Source organism: Oreochromis aureus, linkage group 19, assembly GCF_013358895.1.
Source record: "Oreochromis aureus strain Israel breed Guangdong linkage group 19, ZZ_aureus, whole genome shotgun sequence".
In the NCBI taxonomy this organism is placed as follows: Eukaryota; Metazoa; Chordata; class Actinopteri; order Cichliformes; family Cichlidae; genus Oreochromis; species Oreochromis aureus.
Genome location: NC_052960.1, coordinates 6,279,591 through 6,304,753, shown reverse-complemented (window position 1 = coordinate 6,304,753; position 25,163 = coordinate 6,279,591). Strand labels below are relative to the sequence as shown.

At 40.6% G+C, this 25,163-nt stretch overlaps 2 protein-coding genes across 5 annotated transcripts; both read left to right on the top strand.

Moving 5' to 3' along the window:
* Positions 1-195: 195 nt before the first annotated feature.
* Positions 196-10,885, top strand: utp25 (UTP25 small subunit processor component). Its single transcript, XM_031746169.2, has 12 exons — positions 196-359; positions 1,486-1,525; positions 2,823-3,027; positions 3,111-3,338; positions 3,497-3,585; positions 4,157-4,567; positions 4,682-4,898; positions 4,980-5,182; positions 6,307-6,489; positions 6,662-6,771; positions 6,899-7,144; positions 10,441-10,885. Exons 1-12 carry the CDS (start codon positions 259-261, stop codon positions 10,694-10,696), a joined length of 2,289 nt encoding a protein of 762 aa, XP_031602029.1. The 5' UTR covers positions 196-258; the 3' UTR covers positions 10,697-10,885.
* A 1,426-nt stretch (positions 10,886-12,311) lies between these two features.
* On the top strand, positions 12,312-25,084 carry zmp:0000001267 (b(0,+)-type amino acid transporter 1). 4 transcript variants are annotated; one of them, XM_039603109.1, is made up of 6 exons: positions 12,312-13,081; positions 22,123-22,256; positions 23,768-23,897; positions 23,987-24,111; positions 24,215-24,302; positions 24,376-25,084. In XM_039603109.1, exons 1-6 carry the CDS (start codon positions 12,380-12,382, stop codon positions 24,604-24,606), a joined length of 1,410 nt encoding a protein of 469 aa, XP_039459043.1. In that variant the 5' UTR covers positions 12,312-12,379; the 3' UTR covers positions 24,607-25,084. The 4 variants fall into 4 exon arrangements, with proteins under 4 accessions (XP_039459043.1, XP_039459042.1, XP_031602020.1 ...); XM_039603108.1 differs by lacking the exon at positions 12,312-13,081 and adding an exon at positions 17,064-17,855; XM_031746160.2 differs by lacking the exon at positions 12,312-13,081 and adding an exon at positions 18,608-20,182.
* Positions 25,085-25,163: the final 79 nt, after the last annotated feature.

Genomic DNA, 25,163 nt, shown 5'->3' with positions numbered 1-25,163 from the left:
GTGCTAATTGATTTCTTCTCCATTCTTCTCATGCAACTTATTAGCGAGTGTACTCCTAATGTTAATCCCAATCCAGGGATCGGGTAAATTCGTGGCCAAACAAATAATGCGGATCATAAAGTTCCCTCTAAATAATGTCGATCCGCCAGCCTGTAATTCCACCCCGCTCCTGTAGATGGCAGAAAGCGCCCGCTGCTGGCGCACAGCAAGAAGAGGAAGAAGCAGACCCCACACGTGTTCCTGCACCAGAGTGTCAACATGGGCAAAAGAAAGGAGAATAAGCAGTTTATAACTACTTTATCCAAAAAACAGAAGAAGCACTTGAAGGAGTTTGGAGAGGAGCATCCTTTTCACGATGTGTAAGCAGCACGACAGCAACTTCCGGTCTGGTTTAAATGAAGAAGCTGCTTTATATTAGCAAGGCTGCTAATTGGTACTCAGATGGCAGTTTATTCAAACTATTGCACGGATATGTATGCGTTATCAGCAAAGACCTGGCTGTATTAATATACATTTCACTAAAAAAGAGGGTCACGGGTAATTTCTTTTCAATTTTTTAAACGTAACTGTAGTTTTTTTTCCCCCGTATTATCTCGGTGTAAAGTACAAACAGAAATGTAGCAAACATGTTAAGTTTACGTTTTCTAAGGAGGGCAATGTGCTGATGTTTACCTGATGACGTGGATTTTTAATATTAGAAACTATCAGTGAGTTAAGCCCCTAGTAAAGCCGAAACAGTAGAAGAAGAATGGCGCATTTTAAGGGAACTCTTTAACTTCAGTCAGAACAGTTTCTCCTGCTTTGTGGAAAGTGACGCAGGTACGCCGGAGAGGCAACAACAGCACAGCCTCGCTCCTAATACCATCTGGCTGATCGTTCTATAGTTTTGCTTTTTGGTGGTACTTTTTTCTACTGGTAGCTCAGGAGATGGGCTGTTACACAAGGAGAGCTGGACAGAGCCACAGAAAGGCATCAGCACCGCTACAGCACTGCGATCTGCTCCTCTGTGTGTGTGTAGAAACAGGAGGAGCCACCGCCAAAGCTCTAAATGATGACCTCATTCATTTTCTGGATAAACTGTTAGAATAAGACTCCATGAGGACGGCAGGAGGAGCTCACATCTAGTGGGACATGTCAGATTCTGCTGTTTTTACATTTAATTCAGAAAGCCATCCAGTGGGTTGAATTCTATACTTTGGTGGGTCAGCTCTCTCACCACTGGTGCCATCCCTGATCTACATAAGCAGTGGTGCAGGCCAAAAGAACAATGCGTTAATATATATATATATATATAATAAACTGCCACTTATTGATCACAGTAAGTGGCAGATTATTAATCATTGGTGTAAAACTAGTACAAAGCTTTACTTTGTCTTTCCAATATTCCAATATAATTCCAATATTTTTACAAATATGTTGTCTGAGCAGCTTCATTTCATTCTCCCTGCCTCTCTCTCCCTCTCTCTCTCTCTATTTTTTTTACAGAGTTAATGAAAGACCTGAAAAAACTCAAGTAATAGAACTGGTGAGTAGAAAGTCCTAAACCGTTTAGTGCTGTGAAAAGTGTGTGCCTTGTCAAAGTCTGCTTTTTTCCCCGACTCCCCGTATATGTTTCTACAAATACAGTCTGGACACATTTTTCTGTTTGATTTAGCGCTTTTCTTTTGTGTAGTTTTAAGCTTATTGAGACCGTTGTTTTTGCCACATTGTATTGCACTTTAATGCTTTATTTAAAGTATGTAATAATAGGTGGTATTTATTGTTTTGGCTCCTCTAATACATGAAATTTCAAAGTTTTTTCTAATTTACCACTTTGGGCTTATGTGTCCCAATGAAGCCTCGATTATACTTTCCACATCGATGAGTCTGCTCAGGTTAGGCTGATCTAAATTTCATCGTAATACGGCAAGCCTGAGGGTCCTAGTGGACAGCTGCATGCCTCCCTGTTTTGTGTGATCAGCTATGCATGCGCTTCAGGCAGCGGTCTTCAAAGAAGTGTAACGGGAATGACTGCGGAACAAAATCAAAGCTTTAGGGTAGTGATGCCCAAAGGGTGGACTAGGCCCCCCTGGTGGGCTGCTAAGGAACTGCAGGTGGGCCAGAGTAATAACAGAAATTCAGTTTGAAATTACTTACTAGTATGTACAGTTACAGACTTGTATAAATGTATTTATTTATATAAAAAGGGAAATAAAACTGGTAGTAGGAGGTGGTTGTTTGTGATATTACTCTGACCTAAATTTACTGCATTTGCATTAAGGTTTGTGTCCCAGTGGCAGATGTGTTGGTGTTCACATATGACTGTATAACCAAAAGCCTGTATGGTTTAAGGGTTCTGAGTACATTTTTTAAGGAAATACAATATTTCTTGTTGTATTTTTACTAGAGTAAAGTTTTAAGATTGGGTGGGGCCCATCGGATTTTCTGTGTTTTAAGTGGGCCGCACACTCTTGACTTGGGGAGTGGCTGCTTTAGCCTAAGGTTTACATTGTTAATTTGTCATTCCGAGCATCTCAGGTCATCTGAAGTAATGAACAAGTAATGTAGTGTATCAAATTACCTTCTTCAGACAGTAAAGTAAGTAAATAAATAGTTACTTAATTAATCTGTAATATACTTTTTTTAAATATCTATGACACCCCATCCTTGCATAAACCATCACATTTGATCCAGTTTTGAGGTTACATTTAGGTTCAGTATTTACTATTACACACAAAGCGATGACGCCACATTCAGTGAGCAGCAATAATCGTTAGGATGTAGGAACAGCATCAACACAGCGATAATAAATGGATTCATGAGCTACCTTTTTTTATTTTTAGCCGTCAAGTCCAGAACAATCTGAGTCAGAGCCCGATGAGCTGGAACCAGAAGAAGAAGAGGAGGAACCAGAGCAGAAAACAGCCTATCAGAAACTTCTTTCAACTCTCAGCCAACCAAGAGGTGAAGCTCAGAGCGAAGAGGAGGACAGCACAGATGATGATGATGATAATGAAGAAGAAGAAGAAGAGGAGCTTCTTGGTGAAGGTGAGCTGTTTGTTTCCAGGGTTCTTTATTTCAGCAACCACTTTGGATTTCACTGAATGTGTTTGTGTTTTTTTCCATCTCAGATGAGAGTGACGCTGAGGAGGGAAGTGAGGGTGGTGATGAAGATGAAAAGGGAGAAGGAGAACCTGCAGATGGAGAGGAAGCTTTGATGGAAGCAGGAGATGGGGAGGATGACAGGAAGGAGCCAGGAGATGAGTTTGTAGACAAAGAGCATGAGTCCCAGTTCTGTCTGGAGACCAACTTCACCGGAAAAGGAGAACAGGAGGAAACACGGGATGAAGATAGTAAAGGTACTTAAAGGGTTGGAGGGGAAAAAAGATCTCCGGTATTCTTTAGTATAATTACTTAGTATCTTAAAAAACTGATTTTTGAATGTTTTCTTGTACATTTGTTTTATCAGCTCTAGATACGAGTATGGTGTGTTTTATAGTTTTATCTTGGTTTACAGACTTGTTTGTCCAGCATTTGGACACAGAGCTTGATGAAGAGGACGTGCAGAAGATAACATCGGGCTGCAAATCAAAGACTCAGATTACGGTACACCAGTCTCATTAAATACATCTTCATTAAAGGAGACTTATAATGCTCATCAACAGCTGCATATTTTTTGTCGTAGAGTAGCTTTATGTTGCTGATCCTTGGTGCAGCCCCTCATTTTTAATCCTCTGTCTGACAGAAGCCGTGTTAGCCCCTTCTCCTTTAAGGCCCCCCCCCAACTTTCTTCAGATTGGTTCCACCTCTCAAACATAGGGTTTGATTAGCAAGGAGGGGTGGACTTTATGTGCTTATAGTCCCAAGCCATGTGCCTGAGGTGATTCTCAGTGATGTCATACGGAGCCATAAGTAAAAAAAGAAGCCTAAAACTGAGGTTTTGGCTCACAGGAGCAATTTGCACATGTTCTGGGCATGTTTAATATCGGCATCCATTATTGTATGTGTGTGTGTGTATACATATATATATATATATGTATATATATATCTAAAAAACTCTAATATATAAATATCCAGAAATATTACCAAGACTTGAAATATAAAAGTTGAACTTGAAGTGCCGCTCTTATCATACTACAAAGTGTAAAGTTTCAGTCTTTGCCTTTCTCTTTCTTAGTGGCCAAAGCTGGGAACTCTGCTTTGCACCAATCCCCTGGAGAAGTTTGGCCCTATCAGCCCCCAGAAAGACACAGAGCTCCCAGTTTTCCATAAACTTGTGGAGACACGCTGGAAGGATCTGAACCAGACTTTCAATCATAAAGGGCAGGCCGAAGAGATCAGCCCTCTCCAGCTGGAGTTGCTGGCCCTCATGGGCTCCTATAAAGATCTCTACTTCCCGGAGACATGCCCTCTCAAGCAGGGACCACATGTGCGCAGTGCATACTGCCTCCATGTGCTTAACCATGTACTTAAGGCCAATTCTCGGGTTCTGGCTCATAACTCACAGTTGAAAGAGCAGAAGAGTCGGACTAAAGCAGGAGCCGAGCCACAGGATGAGCTCCGAGACCAAGGACTCACCAGGCCGAAAGTAATCCACAGAAATGTTTATTAATTCTTGTTCTAGTTCTTGTTCTTTTTTATTACATATTAGTATTGTTGGGTATCTGCTAACCTGCTGTCATCGCCCTGATGAATATGTCAGGTCCTGATCCTCGTTCCATTTCGGGGAAGTGCACTGCAGGTCATCCATACGCTCATCAGCCTGCTGGAGACTAAAGGCAAGAAAGTGATGGTGAGCAACAAGAAGAAGTTCAAGGAAGAATTTGGAGAGGACGAGGATGAGAAGCCGCCCAATTTGCAGAGACCAGACGACTATAACGCTATCTTTACAGGCAACGTGGACGATCACTTCAGGATAGGTACGCTCTGAAAAAAGAACCCGAGCTTCTTTAAAAACCCGAGTTTGTCTCTTTGACTGTCTCCTGCTGTCTCCTCTCCAGGTGTCTCCATTTTGAAGGGCAGCATGCGCCTCTATGCCCCCTTCTACTCATCTGACATCATCATCACGTCTCCTCTGGGCCTTCGCACTGTGCTGGGAGCAGAAGGAGAACGCAAGAGAGACTTCGATTTCTTGTCCTCTATCGAGATGCTAGTGGTGGATCAGGCAGACGTCTTCCTCATGCAGAACTGGGAGCACGTCCTGGTAAGAATAGGATTTACTGCGGAGAAACCGTAGCGCCCTCTGCTGTCCAGGAAGCAACTTTGGGCATAAGCAACAAAAATGTTTGCATTTCAAATGTAAGGAAAGAGATGAAAGCTTCATTTAAGACTCGTTCTGACCAGATTTACTTCACTCATGCTTTCACTGCTACCTGCTGTACTCATTTATCACAATCAAAGTCCAAAGTGCGTTTGAGTACCACTGACAGTGATAATTAGGGCTTTAATAACCCACTATTACTGCTGCAATTTAAATCTCATCCAGAGTGATGAAATGTACTTTTTAATCTTTGTTGGAAAATTATCTTTCCTTATCCTGTTTCTTATCCACACAGTGTAATAATTAAACTTCAGTGTGATAATGGAGGAAGTTCATTATATTTTTTTACAGATTTGATGGAAACAAAAAGCAGCTTACTGACCTAATTGATTGATTATAAAGGAAACAAAAGCCATTACAAGAATACCAACCTGTAGAATAATCACGTTATTTAGTATTTACTAAGACCTTTTCACCCGTTCTTCAAGCATAACTTCCCCTACACCCTCACTTTAAATCAGTGTGTATAACTGTTATAAAATCATGACATGTTAGTTTATACAAGCCCTGATTTTCATTCTAGTGCTTTTAATGTGTTCTTCCTTCTGTTGTTTATTAGTGGCTGGCACATAGTAGCATGCTGCACATTAATGTGCCCTGATTACAAAAAAGAAAATATTGGTTTTAATCCCGGAAATGGTTGAAAAATGTTTTGCTTTTAATTTAATGACTAGTCAAGCATTTAAACATGGTGACTGTCCTTAGTATTTAACATTTTAACAAGTTGGTACCATTAAAACCATGTTGGATCAGCTATTAGTAGATGCTGCTTACAAAGTACTCTGGATGTAATAACAATAATAATCATTCATCTATGTACCACATTTAAAAATCCACATTGCATCGTTTTTAATAGGAGAAACAACAAAGACGAAATCAGGGAAATCCTTCCTCTAAAAATATGTTTTCAGATTCAATTTAAATGAATAGCAGGAAAATTGTTCTTCCACCTTCTCTCATAATGTTATTATTTTCTTCTTTTTATTTTTCCCCCTTATGGCCACCAGCATGTGATGAAGCACATGAACCTGCAGCCGCTGGACTCCCACGGTGTCGACTTTTCCAGAGTGAGGATGTGGAATCTGAACAACTGGGCCCGACACTACAGGCAGACGCTGGTTTTCAGCTCCATTCAGGACCCGCAGATCAACAACATCCTCACCAAGCACTGCGCCAACTACCGGGGACAGGTAGACCACACTTCACACTTGACTATTACTGAGAGAGAGAAGGTGGATGTAAACCCTTTATTATGCAACATTTCCAGAACAAGGCTCGGAAATATCTGCAGGTTCATATTGATTTGGTTTTAACTAAGGTGTTAATTTTTTGTCCTGTTTTCTTTGTGTGTGTTTGGCTCAGATTGTCATAAAGAACATGCCAAAAACTGGTTCCATCTGCCAGGTCTTGGTCCAGCTGCCTCATGTCTTCCAGATGTTTTCCTCCGCCAGCTTCATCGACCACGATGCTCGGTAAAGTCCAGCGTGTACCTTGACCCTAAACTCTCTTCTGACATTAGTACTGTTTTTTCTCTCTCACAGCATTCTAACATATAGGTCCTGGTAGCTGATTGGTTGTTTTCTTCGATTTTGTGTATAGGTTTCAGTTCTTTGTAGACAAAGTGCTGCCGCAGTACAAGGATTCGGTTATGTCACACACTCTGATCTACATCCCGTCTTACTTCGACTACGTTCGGCTGCGTAACTACATGAAGAAAGAGGAGATGAACTTTGCCAGCGTCTGCGAGTATTCCAGCAAATCCGAGGTGTCCCGAGCACGCCACTTTTTCCAAAAGGGGGAGAAACAGTTCATGCTCTTCACGGAGCGCTTTCACTTCTACAAGAGGTCAGTTCTTTGTAATGCCCTGTCATGTGGGCCTTTTCCATATTAAATCAAACAAATCTAAAGAAAAAAAACCCCACCTGACCACCTCTGAGTCATCTGATTTATTTTGTACAATAACTTTGGTTAAGTTACAGGCCCTCAGGGTGCAAACGGTGGTCAAAATTTAGCTTTGTTTAATCAGTACGTTTTTCGGGGCGTTAAAAAGACTTTTAAGATCTGGTTTAGTGTTTTTTGTTTTTTGTTTCGTTTATTTCAAACAGCAACCAAATCAATTTTATACCCACTCAAAATGTTACAATCTAAAGCCAAAAAACAACCCTGTTTTGGGAGTCAATAACAAGACTGCACCAGCTTTTACCAATTGCTCTCTTATTGCCTGTTCAGTTTGTAACACTTTTCTTTTGGCTTTACTAAACTTTAGAAATTCAACTGTAAGAGGACTTTTAACAATCGCTTCTGTCAGCTGTGAAGGCTTTAAAGGCACTAATCTTTAGAGTTAACATCACCAGATAACTGATATATTTGTAATCCATTTTATTGCACTCACCTGATAGCTGCATATGACAAGTTGCCAAGAGAGAAACTGTGGTAATGTATGATGAAGTCACAAGTGGCAGAGAAGTATGTGAGGCTGGTACAGGGCATGAATGTGGGGGTGGGATTGCATCAGGGATCATCTCTGAGCCCCCTGTTGTTTGCAGTGGTGATGAACAGGTTGACAGATGGGGTCAAGCATGAGTCTCTGCAGACTGTGATGTTTGCAGATGACAAGACAGAATATGTGTGTGAATAAGGGGGAGACAGGTGAACAGGCAGATTTTAAATACCTGATGGAAGAATAGCAGAAAGAGTGAAAGGGAAGTTTTACAAGATGGTAGTGAGAGCTGCTATGATGTGTGGTTTGTGAGGTGGTGGTACTGACAAAAACACAGGAGGCTGAGCTGAAGGTCGTAGGATTTTCATTGGGAGTGACAAGACTGGAAATAAGTACATCTGGGGGACAGCTCAGTTTGAAAACAAAGTTAGAGAGCCAATGCTGAGCTTGTGTGGAAATGTGAAGAGAAAGAATATAGGATATATATAGGATGGAGAAGCCAGGCAGGAGGCAAAGAGGAAGACCTCGAGAAGAATTGTGGATAAAGTGAAGGAGGACATGCAGGGGGTTGGTGTGACAGAGGATACTTTGGCTGGGCTGAAATGGAGGCAGATTATCTGCTGTGGTGACCCCTAAAGGGAGCAGTCAGAAGAAGAATTGTAGGACTGTCGGGTGTTTTCATCTTGTTGTTGCTTTGATGCTTCTTTTTTAAAAATTTATAGCACATAGATGCCTAATCATGGAATAATTCCTAAATATTTCAAAAGAAAACATGAAGATATTTTTGCCTTTTTCTGCTAGATTTATCCAACTCATTTCCTCCTTGTTTAGAATTACTGCAACGTAAAACAATGCCTTGCATTCATTGCTTATCCCAGCCGATCTGAAATGAAAATTATTTAAATTAAAGGTTGCAACTACTCCAACAGTTTTTACTAAGCAAATTAAGTGACATTAAACCCTTAAATGCACTTTGATCAATTAATACAGCTCATGATCTCTATTTAGGAAGCTTATATAAATATATGCTCTCAAGGCAACAACTTGATAAGATTTTATTACACCAGCGTGATAGTGTAATAGTTCTGCGTGATCGTTCGGCGTGATAGTTCAGCTCGGGGTCAAACAGGCTGTTGAAAAGTCAAATCGTATCAGCAATGCATGTCATTATAATGTTTCCTGTTATAGAAACTGGTTTCGTGTATCCTCTGCTGTAGGCGGTAATAAAGGACAGTTTATTATCAGTTCTGTCCTCTTGCTTAAAGAAAATAGTCATTCAGCTTAAGCCACTTTCTTTTCCCATTAATGTGCTCCCTTTGATCCTTTTTAAAGAGCTCTGGAAGACTATTGGACCAATCGTTCAGACCACTGTTTAAATTAAATACCCCGTTCAGACTAATATTAATAAGCTGTGGTACTCCTGCTGATTAAAACATAAATCTCAGTGCTTTGGTTTTCTCTTATTTTAGACTTATTTAAAAACTGCCATACATACCTAAAGTTTTAGAGAAAACTGTACTTTTAGAACGGCAGTTCTTTTTAGGCACTCGCAGTATTTAAGTTTTCTAGTCTGGTCTGAAAATCATCCATGTTTTTGTGAATTCTAAATGGTCTTTTACTAACTAACTTGCATGACTTCACTATTATTGTGCTTTTAAATCTTACTGATGCTTCTGACGCAGTGAACTACACCAATCTCATGTCCCGTGTAGAACACTAGGGCATCAATGGTGGTTTAGGTCCTATTTATCACAGAGAACCTTCTCGGCTCGTCTTGGTGACCTTCCTTCCTCAACCATTCACAAGGTTTAATTCTTGGGCCAATTCTCTTCTCTCTTTATTCTTTCCCTATGGGACTAATTGCAGATGATACCGTAATTTACGTGCCAATAAAAAGAAACTATGTCAGCTCCCTTAAACCACTGCTGGTGGCTTTAAATACTTAAAAGCCTGGGTGGCCTTAAAGTTTTTTTCATTTAAGTAAACTGAGGTCATTCTGTTCACATCAAGTGGTGTCTGTACTGCTTCTCTCCTGGGCCTTCAGCTAAACCTACAGTAACAATCCAAGTGTCGAACTAGATGGGCAGATTATTTCTGTTCTTGAAGCAAGATTTTACCTGCTGAGCCTTTTATTCAAGGCGAAATCTACTTAAGCTTTTTTTTTTTTTTATTAAACAAATTTCTTAGTCATGCTTTTATGATAAAACACCTGGACTACTTTAATGCACTTTACGTTGCCTTTAGCAACACTTCACTTGCTCGTCTGCAGTTAGTCCGTTTTTTTTTTTAAACCTTTAAAAGATCAGCACCAACTTGGGTATCCAAGCTGCTGACGATTAATTTTAATAGAATTTTATTACTAACTCTCACTAGTCTAACCCAGGTTGCTTCCCTCAGTTTGGCTCCTTTCTAGGTAAAACTGTTTCACTGCTTTTTTTTTTTTCCATCACTGGACCAGGCCTTTGTCTTCTTGAGGGCATCCAACCAGTCTACATGCATTTTGTGGACCTATTATTGTAGGGAATTTGGTCCTTGTATTACGATAGCTTGGTTTGCATCAGAAATCCAGTTTGCAGATTGGATGACAGTTAGCTCCACCAAGTATAAAGCAGCTGTTTTTAACTGGAAAAAACCATGAGAAAATGATGGACCATGTTGTCCTTGGTTTAAAAGAGCCTGATCTCTGACGTGCTTCTTTTAGGTACACAATCAAAGGGATACAGAACCTGATATTTTACGGATTGCCCTCCTTCCCACACTTCTACAGCGAGGTGTGTAACATGCTGGCAACAGCAAGTCAGGGGGAGGAGGCCAGCTGGACCTGCACGGCACTCTACTCGCGCTACGACGCTCACAAACTGGCCGCCATCACCGGAGCACAGCGAGCAGGACAGATGCTGAACTCCAACAAGGCTGTTCACCTCTTTGTCACGGGAGGGGAAGACAAAAATGTATGATGACACTGGATAGATATGAGAAGGACGACTGGAGTAAATTGAGCATAGGTGTTTACCATGCTTAATAATCAGGAAAGTTTCCACATGCACCAGAAAACATGTTTATTGGCCTTGTTATTGCAGGAGACCATAAAAACATTCCTTTCATTTGTAAAGAGATTATTAAATTGTCACTGGTAAGAAGAAAGAGTTGGATGTTTATTATTAAAAAACTTCTTATCTTTTACTTGATTAAAGTTCATGCATAGCAATATGTGACCTAACATGACCATGAAGTGCCAAAATAATTGCATAATAGTTTTCATGAGGTGACCACGCAGTAATTTAATGAGAATTTCAAGCCAAAAAACCTGCTAGACTAGCTTTGCATGATTTACAGTTCAGATTAATCCTCATAAAACTTAATCAAAGACAGTGTAGATTAAAACCTTAATGTCACCGTGAGAATCATGGACATAAATGTGGAGCGACTAAAGCTCACAAACTCAACATGTAAATGTTGATGTTGAGGGTCCAAAGCAATGAGAAGACCCCCATTTCAGACAGGTCATTGAAGGTGACAACACTATTCTCACAGGTTGTTTATTTAATTCCAGTTCGCTCCTGTTTTATGACTACTAAACAAGCAAAGGTGGGGAGATGATAACCGCCTTTAAGCATCAAGAAACCCCCAGCAAAGCAAGGCTCGCGGAGGGGTAACAATCTATTACATCGGGTTTGGGGCATGAGGGAAAAAATGAGAGAGCTGGAGGAGTATATAGAGGCCACTATCAATTGAAACAATACATTAAACGAGAACAACGAGAGGGGATAGGTTAATTGGATAATCCAAATTGTCACTAGGTGTGAATGTGAGCGTGAATGGTTGTCTGTCCCTGTGTGTTGGCCCTGCGACAGACTGGCGACCTGTCCAGGGTGTACCCCGCCTCTCGCCCTATGACAGCTGGGATAGGCTCCAGCGCCCCCCGCGACCCTGGAAAAGATAAGCGGAAGCGAATGGATGGATGGAGAACACAAAGGGTAATGCATGCAGAAAGGTGCAAAAATAATGGTGAACCATAGATTATGAGCCATTTTTTCCCCTCTTTTTATTAAATGCAGCTGATCTAAGCGGATGTCACTGATAAGTCCTAGGCTTAAGTTTTCCTGGGGGTAAGGAGACTATTTTAGAGCTTTAAATTGGTCTTTTTATAAAACAGTCTAATTTCCATTAGAATAACAAATGCGTAAAATGAAGTCTAGTCTTACCCTAAAAACTGATCTAGAGTATGTTTGTGAAACCAGCCCTTGTCCAGAGGAGACTGAAAGCTGAAGGCTCTACCTCCCATTTTGCAGTCTCACAGTGATGTGCTCTATCGGGATAATATGTTATTAGCGGGTAACATAACATCTCAAGGCCAGTGAAGGAGTACAACAGAGAGTCTTTGTGGTCTGATTTACATACTTCTGACTCAGGGCTGCTTAGGTGCTGTGCATCTCTGTCATCCCTGAAGCAGCCAATAAGAAAAGCCCAACAAACATATGAGGCCGTGTGAGAATACCAAGCAAAACAGGTGGTTGTATGAGCCGCCCACATAATTATTAACTCCTTGTGTTGATGCAATAGTGACTTTGGTCACGCTATTATAGTGTTTTCTCCACTGTTAAAGGTGTCAGATTGTAGGCAGCTGTGTAACTGCAGTGATGACGGAAGAAAAGCCGCAGAAGCTCAAACTAAAGCGGGAGCTGGGGATGCTGGGAGCCGTGTCCCTCATCTTGGGGACAGCGGTCGGATCTGGGATCTTCATGACCCCGCAGACGGTGATCAGCTCCATTGGGAGCCCCGGTGCCAGCCTGGTGATATGGGCGTCCTGCGGCTTGCTGGCGATTCTGGCGTCGTTCTGCTACGCCGAGCTCGGCACAGTTATCAGAGAATCAGGGGGCGAGTACATCTACATTCTGAGGACTTCAGGTCCAGTGCTTGCCTTCATGTTAATCTTTAGCTCTGTGCTCTTTGTGAGACCTGCAGCCATTGCTGGCATGGGACTGAGTTTTGCCACCTATGTTGCAACTCCTTTCTACGGAGACTGCCCCCCTCCGGTGCTGGTGGTGAAGTGCGTGGCTGCAGCAGCAATTATCACGCTCGCCATCGTGAACTGCATGAATGTTCGCTTTGCAATGTCAATCCAAGTTTTCTTTACTGTAGTCAAAGTCTTGGCTCTGACAGGGATTATCATAGGAGGTGTGGTGATGCTTATCAAAGGCCACACTGAGAATTTTGAAAACTCCTTTGAGAACACAAATGTTGGCGTCAATTCAATAGGAATTGCTTTCTACCAGGGGCTGTGGTCATACGACGGCTGGAACAATCTGAACTCAGTGACTGAAGAGTTAAAACGTCCCGAGGTAAGTGGGAGGGTCTTCAGAGGCTGACCCACGCCCTGACTGTAAAACACAATCACCCCGAATAAATAAGTAATGGTTTCTCTGCAGGGAGAAAATAATTTATTTTTATTGCTTAGAAACAAATGTTTAACGTGAACTTTGAGCTATAACCGGCTGAGACCTTTGTGTTGAGGCCAGAGAAGCACAGTAGCGACAGAGGTAATAAATGAATAAACTGTTTAATTTCAGATCTATTATCTGTTAGTAGTGTGTATTATGAACATCACATAGAGAAAAAAAAAAATTTCTGTTGATATTCTTCCTATTTCTAATCTTTCGGTAGCATAATAAGACCATAAACTTAAATCAGTAGTTTCTTATCGTAAAACTTAACAAGAAGGGCGAGCACAAACCCCCACCAAGGCAGTTCATTTACTTTTAAGGGATTAGTGTTAAATTTAGTTCATATTCATTTTATTTTTTTCTTTTTAAAAGTACTCTGAGAAGTTTGTAGTGCAGGTTTTTATTTGCCCTGTTGAAACACATTTTAATAAACAACATAATTTGAGTATAATTACTTTTTATTTCCCCTGAGCCATAAAATGCAGATGAGGTATTGTCATCACACAGGCGGGCGGGCGACGTGGGCACCCAAGTTTGTGAATGCAATAACGACATAGGAGTAGGCATTGATTTAATTATTAGGTCAAATTAATTTGTGTTTAGTAATAAAGACCAAGTGAAAAACAATGATAACTTTTATCTTTTTTCTCTTATTCAGGAACATTGTACATGTATCACACTGTTATTATTTAAACGTTTTAAATCTTGGTACCTTTAAGAGTCAGCTGTCAATTTTCAACCAATAAATCATTAAACTGACCTTGGGGATAATTCAGTGATTTAATGTCTTACATAGATGGATGTAGCCCAGATGTTGGATGATAGATTAATGGATTGTTAACATGAGCCCATTAAATGATTATTGTGTTTTTCTCCTGAAGTCAAGATACACTCTGTGGTTCTGTATTCAGGTTTAGATCTGTTTGCATTTATTTATTTGTTTATTTGGCTCAATTATAATTTAAAAGATTTGATTTTGAATGTATTTATTTAAACGGGACAGTGGATATTAATGTAAATATGTCAGAGTTAGCCAAACAGCAAGGGAAGCAAAAGCAATAAAAAAGACATTTAACACAACATCAGACAATGAACAAGAATCTTGCTCAGACAACAAGAATATTAGAGGCTGTTCTTTTCTTTCTAAACATTCAGCAGGGAATCAAATACATTATTTCTCCCCTATCAAAAAAAATCTATTTTCCCTTTCAGAATATAACAGAATAATAGTTACTAATTTTCCTAATCTATTGGTCCACACGTGTTTATCCCAGAGTAGACGAATATTTCTAGGAATTGGTTTCCTGATAAGATGTGGCTCAAGGTTAAAATCCCTAATAAATATTTTTGAGTACAACAGCAACTTTAAATCTGGTGTTTTGTGTGTTAGTTGGGGCATCTCGCAGCAAGAAGTTGAGTGCCTTTAAACAGTTCATGATGCAAAAATCTCATCTCAACCCACAGTTTGCACTGGAGAGTTTGTGGTTTTGCAGGATTTACAGCGCTATAACCTGGTAGTTAGGAATGTGCTAAGTCATGCAGAACTGCTCATGCTGTTCATGAGACCATATTGCTAAGCAGTTTTATATTTTCTCATATTTTTATTTTTAGCTTTTTAGTTTCTGGAGTGGCAGTGGTTATTTAAGATACTCACTTATTCATTCATTGCTTAGTTATACATTTATTTTTATTAATGTTACTGTTACATGGGTATTTCTAGTGTATATACATATATTCTTGTACCCCCAAAATATTTAGTTTTTATATTTTCTAAAGTACATAGTAACTACTAAAATATTTTGACACCATAACTAATAACAGCGAACAAGGTAAAACACATGAATTAAACACCTCAAATTCAGAACTGAACATTGAAGTCATTTCTTCATATACAGATGGTGATACCGAGTGCCTGTATTTTATTTATAAGTTGTTTAATTTGGAAAAGCTTATGTTTAAGTAGTTAAGCAATAAGAAAAAACCACAGAGTAACTGCATTAAAAATGCACTCTGCTTTTTATTGACCAGGTTTTATCAGTTCTGAAAGTACACTGAGGACAGACTGAGCTGTGAGTCATAGAATAACATACTTAGACATGTCCTTTCTATGATAACATTGTTAAGCAGATTGTCTGTTCATGTTTTCTCTAGGTATTTTTCTGCTGACAGTACAGCTCTCTAATATTCATGTAGGTCGAGACACAAGAAAACATAATATCGAGGCCTGAAGACAAAGTCTTTCTCTGACTTTGAGGACACTAGTAGAATCCATTCGGTTTGCAGGGATTATTTCTGTAGAAAAGCAGGACTGAAATGATTTAAAACATCTATATTTTTAATGTTTTACTTCCCTGTCAGTGTTTTATACAGAACCTAAAATAAATGACTGCTTATGTGAAACCTAAGAGAAAAGAACAACTTTAAACAGGCATGCATATAACAGCCATGCTGCTGATAGCCTCACCTTACTTTCGTAGCTGTATAATTATGTGTGCTCCTCCTCTTATGTAACAGACGTTTTACAGCTACAGGTGTTTATTCTTGTCCGCTGCTTCTAAGAAGACGAAAACTTTCTAAACATGGGACATGACACAAATGGACTCAATCTGCAGAGGGAAGTGGGGATCATAGGAGCAATTTCCTTCATTGGTGGGACCATGATTGGATCTGGGATCTTCATTTCTCCCCAGTACGTCCTTTCCACTATTGGGAGCCCAGGGGCCAGCTTCATTATATGGTCCTGCTGTGGACTGATAGCCATGCTGGGGGGGCTGTGCTATGCTGAACTGGGCACTATCATACCAGAGTCTGGAGCCGAGTACATTTACATACTGCGGACTGCAGGGAAAGTGGTGGCCTTCATGTTCGTCTTCAGCTTCATCATGGTCATGAGGCCGGCTAGTGGCACAGGAATCGCTCTCAGCTTTGCTGAATACGCTGTGGCCCCCTTTTACAGCGGCTGCACTCCTCCACAGCTGGCAGTGAAGTTTGTGGCTGCCGGATCAATCTTGGTGCTGGCTATAATCAACTGTCTGAATGTCCGCTTGGCCACTGGCATCCAGGTGGTCACCATGGCAGTGAAGGTGGTGGCCCTGGTGGTGATCATCCTGGGAGGCATTGTGATGCTTTTCCAGGGCCACACTGAGAACTTTGAGGACTCCTTTGAGGGAACCAATGTAGGGGTCAGCTCCATTGGCATTGCTTTCTATCAGGGCTTGTGGTCATATGATGGCTGGAACACTTTAAATTATTTAACTGAGGAGGTGAAACATCCAGAAGTAAGTCTGTGTAGGTTTGCAGTAATCTAACTCATGGTGGTCTCAAAAACTGGTACTTTTTTAACAATTTGGCTCATGTGATGACACATATGATAATTAGTAGATCAACAACTCCCTCCAATAGGGATAACCCCCACTACGGTTGAATACCTGGAACTCTTCACCTTTTCTTTTAGAACTGAAGAAGCCTCAGGGATGACAGGTAAAATGATCTTAAGGTATCAAAAAAGTAAGAATTTCAACATTTACTCTTTGTGGTTTATAGAAACACAAAAAGAATGAGATAAATCGAGCCAAAATTGTGGCTTTTTAGTGAGGATTGTATATATTTTATCTTCTTACTAAACGAGTAAGAAGATAAAATATCGTTTAGATGAGTGGACTGGACAAAGTAACATGAAAACTGATATTAATTTTAGACATGATGACCCAAGCCTGTTGGCCCTTTAGTGCAGTGGTTAGCACTTTTGCTATAGAGCAAAAAAAACGGTGGAGTTAATATTTAAATGAGGGTAACGAGTAGGTTTTACGACCCCTTGATCACATTGAGAGCTTTTTTTTTTTTTTTTTTGAAAGCCATTTCGAAGCAGTTTGTAGCGTCTGAATTCTTTGTGATCTTTCTCAGTCTGCTCTGTAGACGTGTCGCTTTGTGCTCCCTGCTCTCTATGACCATGGCGGACAAAACCCCAAAAAACGAAGGCCTGCAACTGAAGAGGGAGATTGGGTTGATTGGCGGAGTAGCAATAGTTTCTGGAACCATGATTGGATCCGGTATCTTCATGTCCCCACAGTATGTCCTGGCGTATGTGGGAAGTCCTGGGGCCAGCATGTTAATCTGGGTTTTTTCAGGTGTTGTGGCTTTGTTTGCAGCTCTCTCCTACACTGAGCTTGGGACCCTCATTCCTGAATCCGGTGGGGAATTTACTTACATCCTGAGGATCTATGGTTCATTCCCAGCCTTCTTTGCGGCAATCACTTTTATGCTGCTTTTGAAACCTTTCAGCATTGCAGCAAAAGCAATGACCATTGCAAAGTATGTCATGGCTCCCTTTTACCCAGGCTGCCCACCTCCTCAGCTGGCTGTGAAATGCTTTGCAGCTTTTAGTATTGTGGTAGTTGCCATGACCAACATCCTGAATGTCCGACTTGCTCTGAGAGTGCAGGTGATCTTCTTGGTGGCCAAAGTGTTTTCACTCACTTTCATTGTAATTGGAGGACTAGTGGAAGTCATACAGAGCAGCACTGTGATCGAGGAAAATTTTGACGTTGACAATGCTTTTCAAGGCACCGAGTATTCTGTGGGAACTCTGGGAATGGCTTTCTATCAAGGCCTCTGGTCTTACGGTGGCTGGTGCAACTTGAACTATGTGACTGAGGAGCTGAACAAACCAGAGGTGAGGCTGAAAGGGTCAGAAGTGACCTAAAATAGTAGCATTTATTCATTCTAAATTTTTTAAAATACAGCTTAAAACCTGTCAAGAATGATTTGATGCTCTACTGCAAAAGATGCCTATATGCTGCTATATTTTCTTCCTTAACTCTGGATTTGTATTTCAGGTAATTTATTGACTTTGTCCTAACACAGGTTGTCTATAACACTCTGTAAATCAGTGATCAATGTGTCTGAGGTGTTGTATGGGGATAATAAAGGTAGACGAGAGGACATTATGTTTGGATTGCTATCACTTCGGTCCTAACTCCAATGGGGCGTGACTCCTTGGTATCAAAGACTGTATATAAAGATGTACAGTGAATATAATATATGAGGATCAAGTAACAGAATATATTTTACAACAAGAAGCATTTTGACCAACATTTTTCTGTCTCTTCAGCTTTTCCAGAACAAATACTTTGTTTTTAGTTACAGCTCCTTACAGCATTTTATATAATAATTAGTGCTGTCAGCGTTAATCTTGTTCAAATGACGTTAACGCCATAACCGCATTAATGCACCAAATCTCCATTAGCGAGTTACCGTGGATCGCCCCGTGCGTGGGGCTGCACAGTGTCAACGCATTAGCACAGGTAGCTCATTAACGCGTTGACGCTGTGCAGCCCCACGCACGAGGCGATCCACGGTAACTCGCTAATGGAGATATGGCGCATTAATGCGGTTATGGCGTTAACGTCATTTGAACAAGATTAATGCTGACAGCACTAATAATAATATTACTGTTTAAATAGGAATTTAATATTTTTAAAGACTTGGTAAATTATTTAAAAATACTCCAACTCATGATAAACTTAATTTATCCTTATCTTAAATGGTTTAAACTTCAGTGTGATTGTCCTTTTTCATATTATTTCATAATAATTCACCCATTTCCACTGACTGAATTTTGCAGCTTGGTGTTCTTTTCTATTATATCACACTAGAGTCTTTTTAATCAAAAGAAGAGTTCAACTTTGGAGAGCATTTTTAACTACATGGTTTAGCAAAGTATTAAAGAAAGTAAATATTCAACTTAGTTTTATGTTATTCTGTTGGACCGCTTAAATTGGTACAAGGGAGAACCAGGCCAAGTCATGCCCATCCTCTGATAACATTGTCATGCAGATACTCTGTTCATTTCTTCACTCAGATGAAGCCCTGTCTAAACTTTTACAAAAGTTTCAGTGTTTTTGATCTTAATGTAGGTCATGTAGATCCAGACACAAGTAAACATAATATGGACAAACACCAGAGAAAGAATTGAGGACACCAGAAGAATCCACTTGGCCTGCAGGGACATTTCCAGTTGACTGGAAATATTCAAAACGGTCTATACTTTTAATTTTTCACTTCTCTGACTGTGTTTTATAGAGCAGAACCTAAAATAAATCACTGTTTACGTGAAACCTAAGAGAAAAGAACAAGTCTGGACAAACAGACATCCATAAAATCTGCTTAAAAAATAGCCTGATTTTAATTTCATAGCAGTTTAACTTTGTGCACTCCTCCTATCGTGCAACAGGCAGTGTTTTATAACTGCACATGTCTGATCTTCTTTGCTGCTTCTGAGAAGACAAAAGAGTTCTGACAATGGGACATGACACAAATGGACTCAATCTGCAGAGGGAAGTGGGGATCATAGGAGCAATTTCCTTCATTGGTGGGACCATGATTGGATCTGGGATCTTCATTTCTCCCCAGTACGTCCTTTCCACTATTGGGAGCCCAGGGGCCAGCTTCATTATATGGTCCTGCTGTGGACTGATAGCCATGCTGGGGGGGCTGTGCTATGCTGAACTGGGCACTATCATACCAGAGTCTGGAGCCGAGTACATTTACATACTGCGGACTGCAGGGAAAGTGGTGGCCTTCATGTTCGTCTTCAGCTTCATCATGGTCATGAGGCCGGCTAGTGGCACAGGAATCGCTCTCAGCTTTGCTGAGTACGCTGTGGCCCCCTTTTACAGCGGCTGCACTCCTCCACAGCTGGCAGTGAAGTTTGTGGCTGCCGGATCAATCTTGATGCTGGCTATAATCAACTGTCTGAATGTCCGCTTGGCCACTGGCATCCAGGTGGTCACCATGGCAGTGAAGGTGGTGGCCCTGGTGGTGATCATCCTGGGAGGCATTGTGATGCTTTTCCAGGGCCACACTGAGAACTTTGAGGACTCCTTTGAGGGAACCAACGTAGGGGTCAGCTCCATTGGCATTGCTTTCTATCAGGGCTTGTGGTCATATGATGGCTGGAACACTTTAAATTGTTTAACTGAGGAGGTGAAACATCCAGAAGTAAGAATTTCAATATTTACTATTAGAAGTTTATAGAAAGTCAAAATAAAGATGAAGCATGCCAACACTGTGCGTCTCCACTCATGATTGTGCATTTTTTAATCTCCTTACTGATTTAGATGAGCAGGCCAGGACAAACTGTAACATAAGAACTGATACTGGTTTAGGATATAATAATCTAAGCCATAACCAACTGGTGGCTCATTGGTGCAGTGGTTAGCACTTTTTCCACACAGTTAGAAAACTGTAGAGTTAATATTTAATTGAAGCCAAAACAAGTATATTTTACACCACGTGATTTCTTATGAAAGCTTTTTCTACGCAGTTTGTAGCGTCTGAATTCTTTGTGATCTTTCTCAGTCTGCTCTGTAGACGTGTCGCTTTGTGCTCCCTGCTCTCTATGACCATGGCGGACAAAACCCAAAAAAACCAAGGCCTGCAACTGAAGAGGGAGATTGGGTTGATTGGCGGAGTAGCAATAGTTTCTGGAAGCATGATTGGAGCTGGTATCTTCATGTCCCCACAGTATGTCCTAGCGTATGTGGGAAGTCCTGGGGCCAGCATGTTAATCTGGGTTTTTTCAGGTGTTGTGGCTTTGTTTGGGGCTCTCTCCTACATTGAGCTTGGGACCCTCATTCCTGAATCCGGTGGGGAATTTACTTACATCCTGAGGATCTATGGTTCATTCCCAGCCTTCTTCGCGGCAATCACTTTTATCCTGCTTTTGAAACCTTCCAGCATTGCAGCAAAAGCAATGACCATTGCAAGGTATGTCATGGCTCCCTTTTACCCAGGCTGCCCACCTCCTCAGCTGGCTGTGAAATGCTTTGCAGCTTTTAGTATTCTGGTAGCTGCCATGACCAACATCCTGAATGTCCGACTTGCTCTGAGAGTGCAGGTGATCTTCTTGGTGGCCAAAGTGTTTTCACTCACTTTCATTGTAATTGGAGGGCTAGTGAAAGTTTTACAGGGCAGCACTGTGATCGAGGAAAATTTTGACGTTGAGAATGCTTTTCAAGGAACTCAGTTTTCTTTGAACACTCTGGGAAAGGCTTTACTTCAAGGTCTCTGGTCTTACGGTGGCTGGAGCAACTTGAACTATGTGACTGAGGAGCTGAACAGACCAGAGGTGAGGCTGAAAGGGTCAGAAGTGACCTAAAATAGTAGTATTTATGCACATTATATGTAAAAAAATAAAATAAAATAAAAAATACAGTTTATAACCTGTGCTTTGGTAAAGATTCTGCAGGGAATTATGATTGTTGTCTTGCTGCTATCCTGAGAAAAATGACCACTTACCTCCCCCCCCCCCCCTCCCTAAACTCTAAATTTGTTTTTCAGGTAATTTATTGACTTTGTACCAAAACACATCCCTACAACGCTGTAAATCAGTGTTTAAAGTTTCTGAGGTGACTAAAGAGGTACACGAGTTGACATTGTTAGGATTGTTGTAATTGCAGTTCTTACTCTGAGTATGTCAAGTATAACAAGAAGCATTTCAACCAAAATTTTTCTCTTTCTCCAAATTTTCCAGAATAAATGAAAGTTTTTTTTAATTACAGCTCTTTAAAATGTTTAATAAAGTTTATGCCTTTTTGATTAGGAATTTAATATTTTTATTTATTCTAAGAAATTTGGGGGTAAATTAAGTTTATCTTAAGTAGTTAAAATTTCAGTGTGATCATACGTATTGTTCATGTCAGTTTATAATTCACCAGTTTGTCCTGTCTGCATGAAACTTGGTGCTTGGTGTTGTTTGGTGAGCTTTCCCCCCCATGGTTTGGCAAAGTATTAAAAAAAAAGTAAATCTTCAAGGAGGCTTTGTTTTATCATGTGAGACTGCTTTGTTAATATGTGTAATCAAGATTTAGCCAAACATAACAACCATGTCATGTCATGACATTTAATTTAATTTCATGTCATTTCTTTTTTTTGTACAGGTGAATCTTCCTCGGGCGGTGCTGATAGCCATTTCTCTTGTGACTACTTTGTACCTGCTGGTGAATGTGAGCTATCTGACAGTAATGACGCCTAAAGAGCTCATGTCCTCAAGCGCGGTAGCAGTTACCTGGGGGTAAGACAACACCTGTTCTCAACCTGATAAGACCTTTTTTTTATTACTTCTCCCATAGAACAGGAAGCAAACCTGAAGAAATCCTCTTCTCTGTACAGTCATTTGATATATGCATTAAAATTACTGATGTTCAAACAAATGGGGCTTTTGTAAGTTGAAAACACAGACTATATTTAAAGATGGATGTTGCCATCCTGTCTCCATTTTGAATCCTCTTTATTAGCATGTTAGCTCCCTGCCATGTCAATTCCACAGATTAAATCATCCAGCGGGATTAATTGGTGATTAATAGGTAATTTAAATCTACCCACTGTGCAAATAATTATGAAACTTATCTTACACAGTTGATGTGATTTCTCGCAAGACTCATCAATCCACTGTAAGGAAAATTACTTACGAGTCACCTCCAAACATTTCAAACATAGAAGGAATGGCAGCAAAGAGCATCACTACTGTGAGGTGCTCACTTCTAGTGTGTCACAAATACCAAGAGAAATTGGACCCCTTCTCGTCACCGTCTCTATGTTCTTCCTTGGTCAGATCATCTGCCGCCACGGTCTCTGCTTCCATTCCTATGCTGATGATACACAGCTTTATCTTTGTACTAAACTCTCTACCCTGCTCCCCCACAATCACTTGTCAACTATCTGCATGAAATCAAAATATGGATGTCAATTAACCTACTCAAGCTCAACAGTAATAACGCAGAGGTCTTGGTTGAGGCCCCCAATGCACTACTCCAGAAGACTGGCCATCTACTCATTGATATAGACCAGGGGAAGGCAACTCCAGGCCTCGCGTTCCGGTCTCCTGCAGGTTTTAGATGTGTCCTTGATCCAGCACAGCTGATTTAAATGGCTACATTACCTCCTCAACAAGTCTTGAAGTTCTCCAGAGGCCTCGTAATGAACTAATCATTTGATTCAGGTGTGCTGATCCAGGGTGAGATCTAAAACCTGCAGGACACCGGCACGTGAGGCCTGGAGTTGCCTACCCCTGATATAGATGGTTTCCTCATCTGGCCTTCCCTCAAGGTTCACAGTCTGGGTGTCATTTTGGAACACTCTCCCATATGAACTTCATAACAACCCGTCACTGGAGTCCTTCAAAAAACTTCTCAAAATTCACCTCTTCAATAAAACCTTCAATCTCTAAGCCTTTTTTATTTATTATGTTTTGTAAAGCGTCCTTGAGTTTCTTGAAAGGCGCTTTACAAGTCTAATGTATTATTATTATTATTATTATTATTATTATTACATAGGCAGAAGGGGCCTCAGAACAGATGTTTGTAGTGTTAAACCTGGTCACACCAGCAAAGGCCCCATTCAACACCTTTCAAGATAAATATTACATTGAGGTGACATCACATCCTGTCCAAAAGGTTTATTCCTAAATAAGTCCACAGAGGATGTTTTTGATTTCATTTGTTAAATTACTGAAATGTATATAGAAAAGGGTCGATTGATATGCACTATATAAGATGTTTTGTAATAGAAACGGCTTCCCTGCAGGAATAAGGTGCTGGGCAGCTGGGGCTGGGTCATGTCTGTGGCCGCAGCCTTGTCAGCTTTCGGTTCTCTAAACGGGACGTTCTTCAGCGGCGGCCGTGTGTGCTTTGTTGCTGCCCGGGAAGGACACATGGTAACAGTCTCTGTCTCATGAGAACGCATACACCTGTTTAAAATAAAGCTACATGCAGATTTTCACACAGACCTGTGCTGGTTTTGCAGCCAGATATTCTGTCCATGGCCCACGTCCACAGACTGACTCCATCTCCGGCGCTGATCTTCACCACAATAATCTCTCTGGTGGTGCTGATTCCTGGAGACTTTCAGAGTATCGTCAACTACTTCAGGTGAAGGCTGACTCTGTTTCTGCTCCATTTCGACTTCGTTTGTTTTTTAACACACATTGCATTTTTTGTTTGTCTTAAATTCCTCTTCCTTTGCCGTTTTCAGTTTCACCGCCTGGTTTTTCTATGCCATTGTCCTGTCTGGGCTCATCTATCTCAAAATCAAGAAGCCAGACCTCCCCAGGCCATACAAGGTTAGTGTCATTTTTTTAACATTATATGACAATAACATCTTGTCCTCATGCCTGGTTCTTCCTCTCCCCACAGGTTCCCATTGTAATTCCTATACTGGTCCTCGCTGCAGCGATATTCCTCGTGCTGGCACCCATCATAGACAATCCTCAGATTGAGTACCTCTACGTGGCTTTATTTATCTTAAGTGGCGTTATAGTCTACATACCCTTCATCCATTACAAGCTCTGCCCAGGAGTGTTGGACAAGTTAACAGTGTTCCTGCAGCTCTTCTTAGAGGTCGCCCCTGCAGACAAAAACCTGTAATTTTTACTGAACACACATGGATAGCATCTTTGATAACATGCAGATAACTGAAAGCTACCAATAAAATAAGCCTTTTTCCATGGATTATCCTTACATGTTAAATTACATCTGATAATGCAGTGTTGCTGTTTTATGTAAAGGTGCATTTAAAGTGTTTTACTTGCATTTTTAAAATTATCTTATTGTAAATTCACAACTTTCATTTAAGCTCATTGTAAAAGATTTTTTGAAAGATGTTTAAGTTCAAAACTCAAGATTTACAGGGGAAATCCATGTTTGTTATCTTTTTTTAATACATCCATCCATCCATTCGCTTCCGCTTATCCTTATCCTTTTTTTAATACAATAAACACTAAAACACGCTATAATTCAGCATTGCAGGGGACTTTACAGCTCTGCCATTTACTGCATGTCAGTCCTACCTTGCTGTCACTTTATAATCAACAAAAAAATAAAGTATTTCAAACATATCAGCAAACTTAGTGCTCCTGACGTTTCCTGATTTCTTGCAACATTCAGATTCTGTTTGTACTCGCTGTACGTGAATAAGCATCACA

Coding starts and splice junctions, on each gene's coding strand:
- zmp:0000001267 (XM_039603107.1), top strand. CDS start 20,487: ATGAAAGCTTTTTCTACGCAGTTTGTAGCGTCTGAATTCTTTGTGATC. Junction 22,257..23,767: donor GCGGTAGCAGTTACCTGGGG/GTAAGACAACAC, acceptor GCTTCCCTGCAG/GAATAAGGTGCTGGGCAGCT. Junction 24,303..24,375: donor ACCTCCCCAGGCCATACAAG/GTTAGTGTCATT, acceptor CTCTCCCCACAG/GTTCCCATTGTAATTCCTAT.
- utp25 (XM_031746169.2), top strand. CDS start 259: ATGGGCAAAAGAAAGGAGAATAAGCAGTTTATAACTACTTTATCCAAA. Junction 360..1,485: donor GAGCATCCTTTTCACGATGT/GTAAGCAGCACG, acceptor TTTTTTTTACAG/AGTTAATGAAAGACCTGAAA. Junction 3,586..4,156: donor AATCAAAGACTCAGATTACG/GTACACCAGTCT, acceptor TCTCTTTCTTAG/TGGCCAAAGCTGGGAACTCT.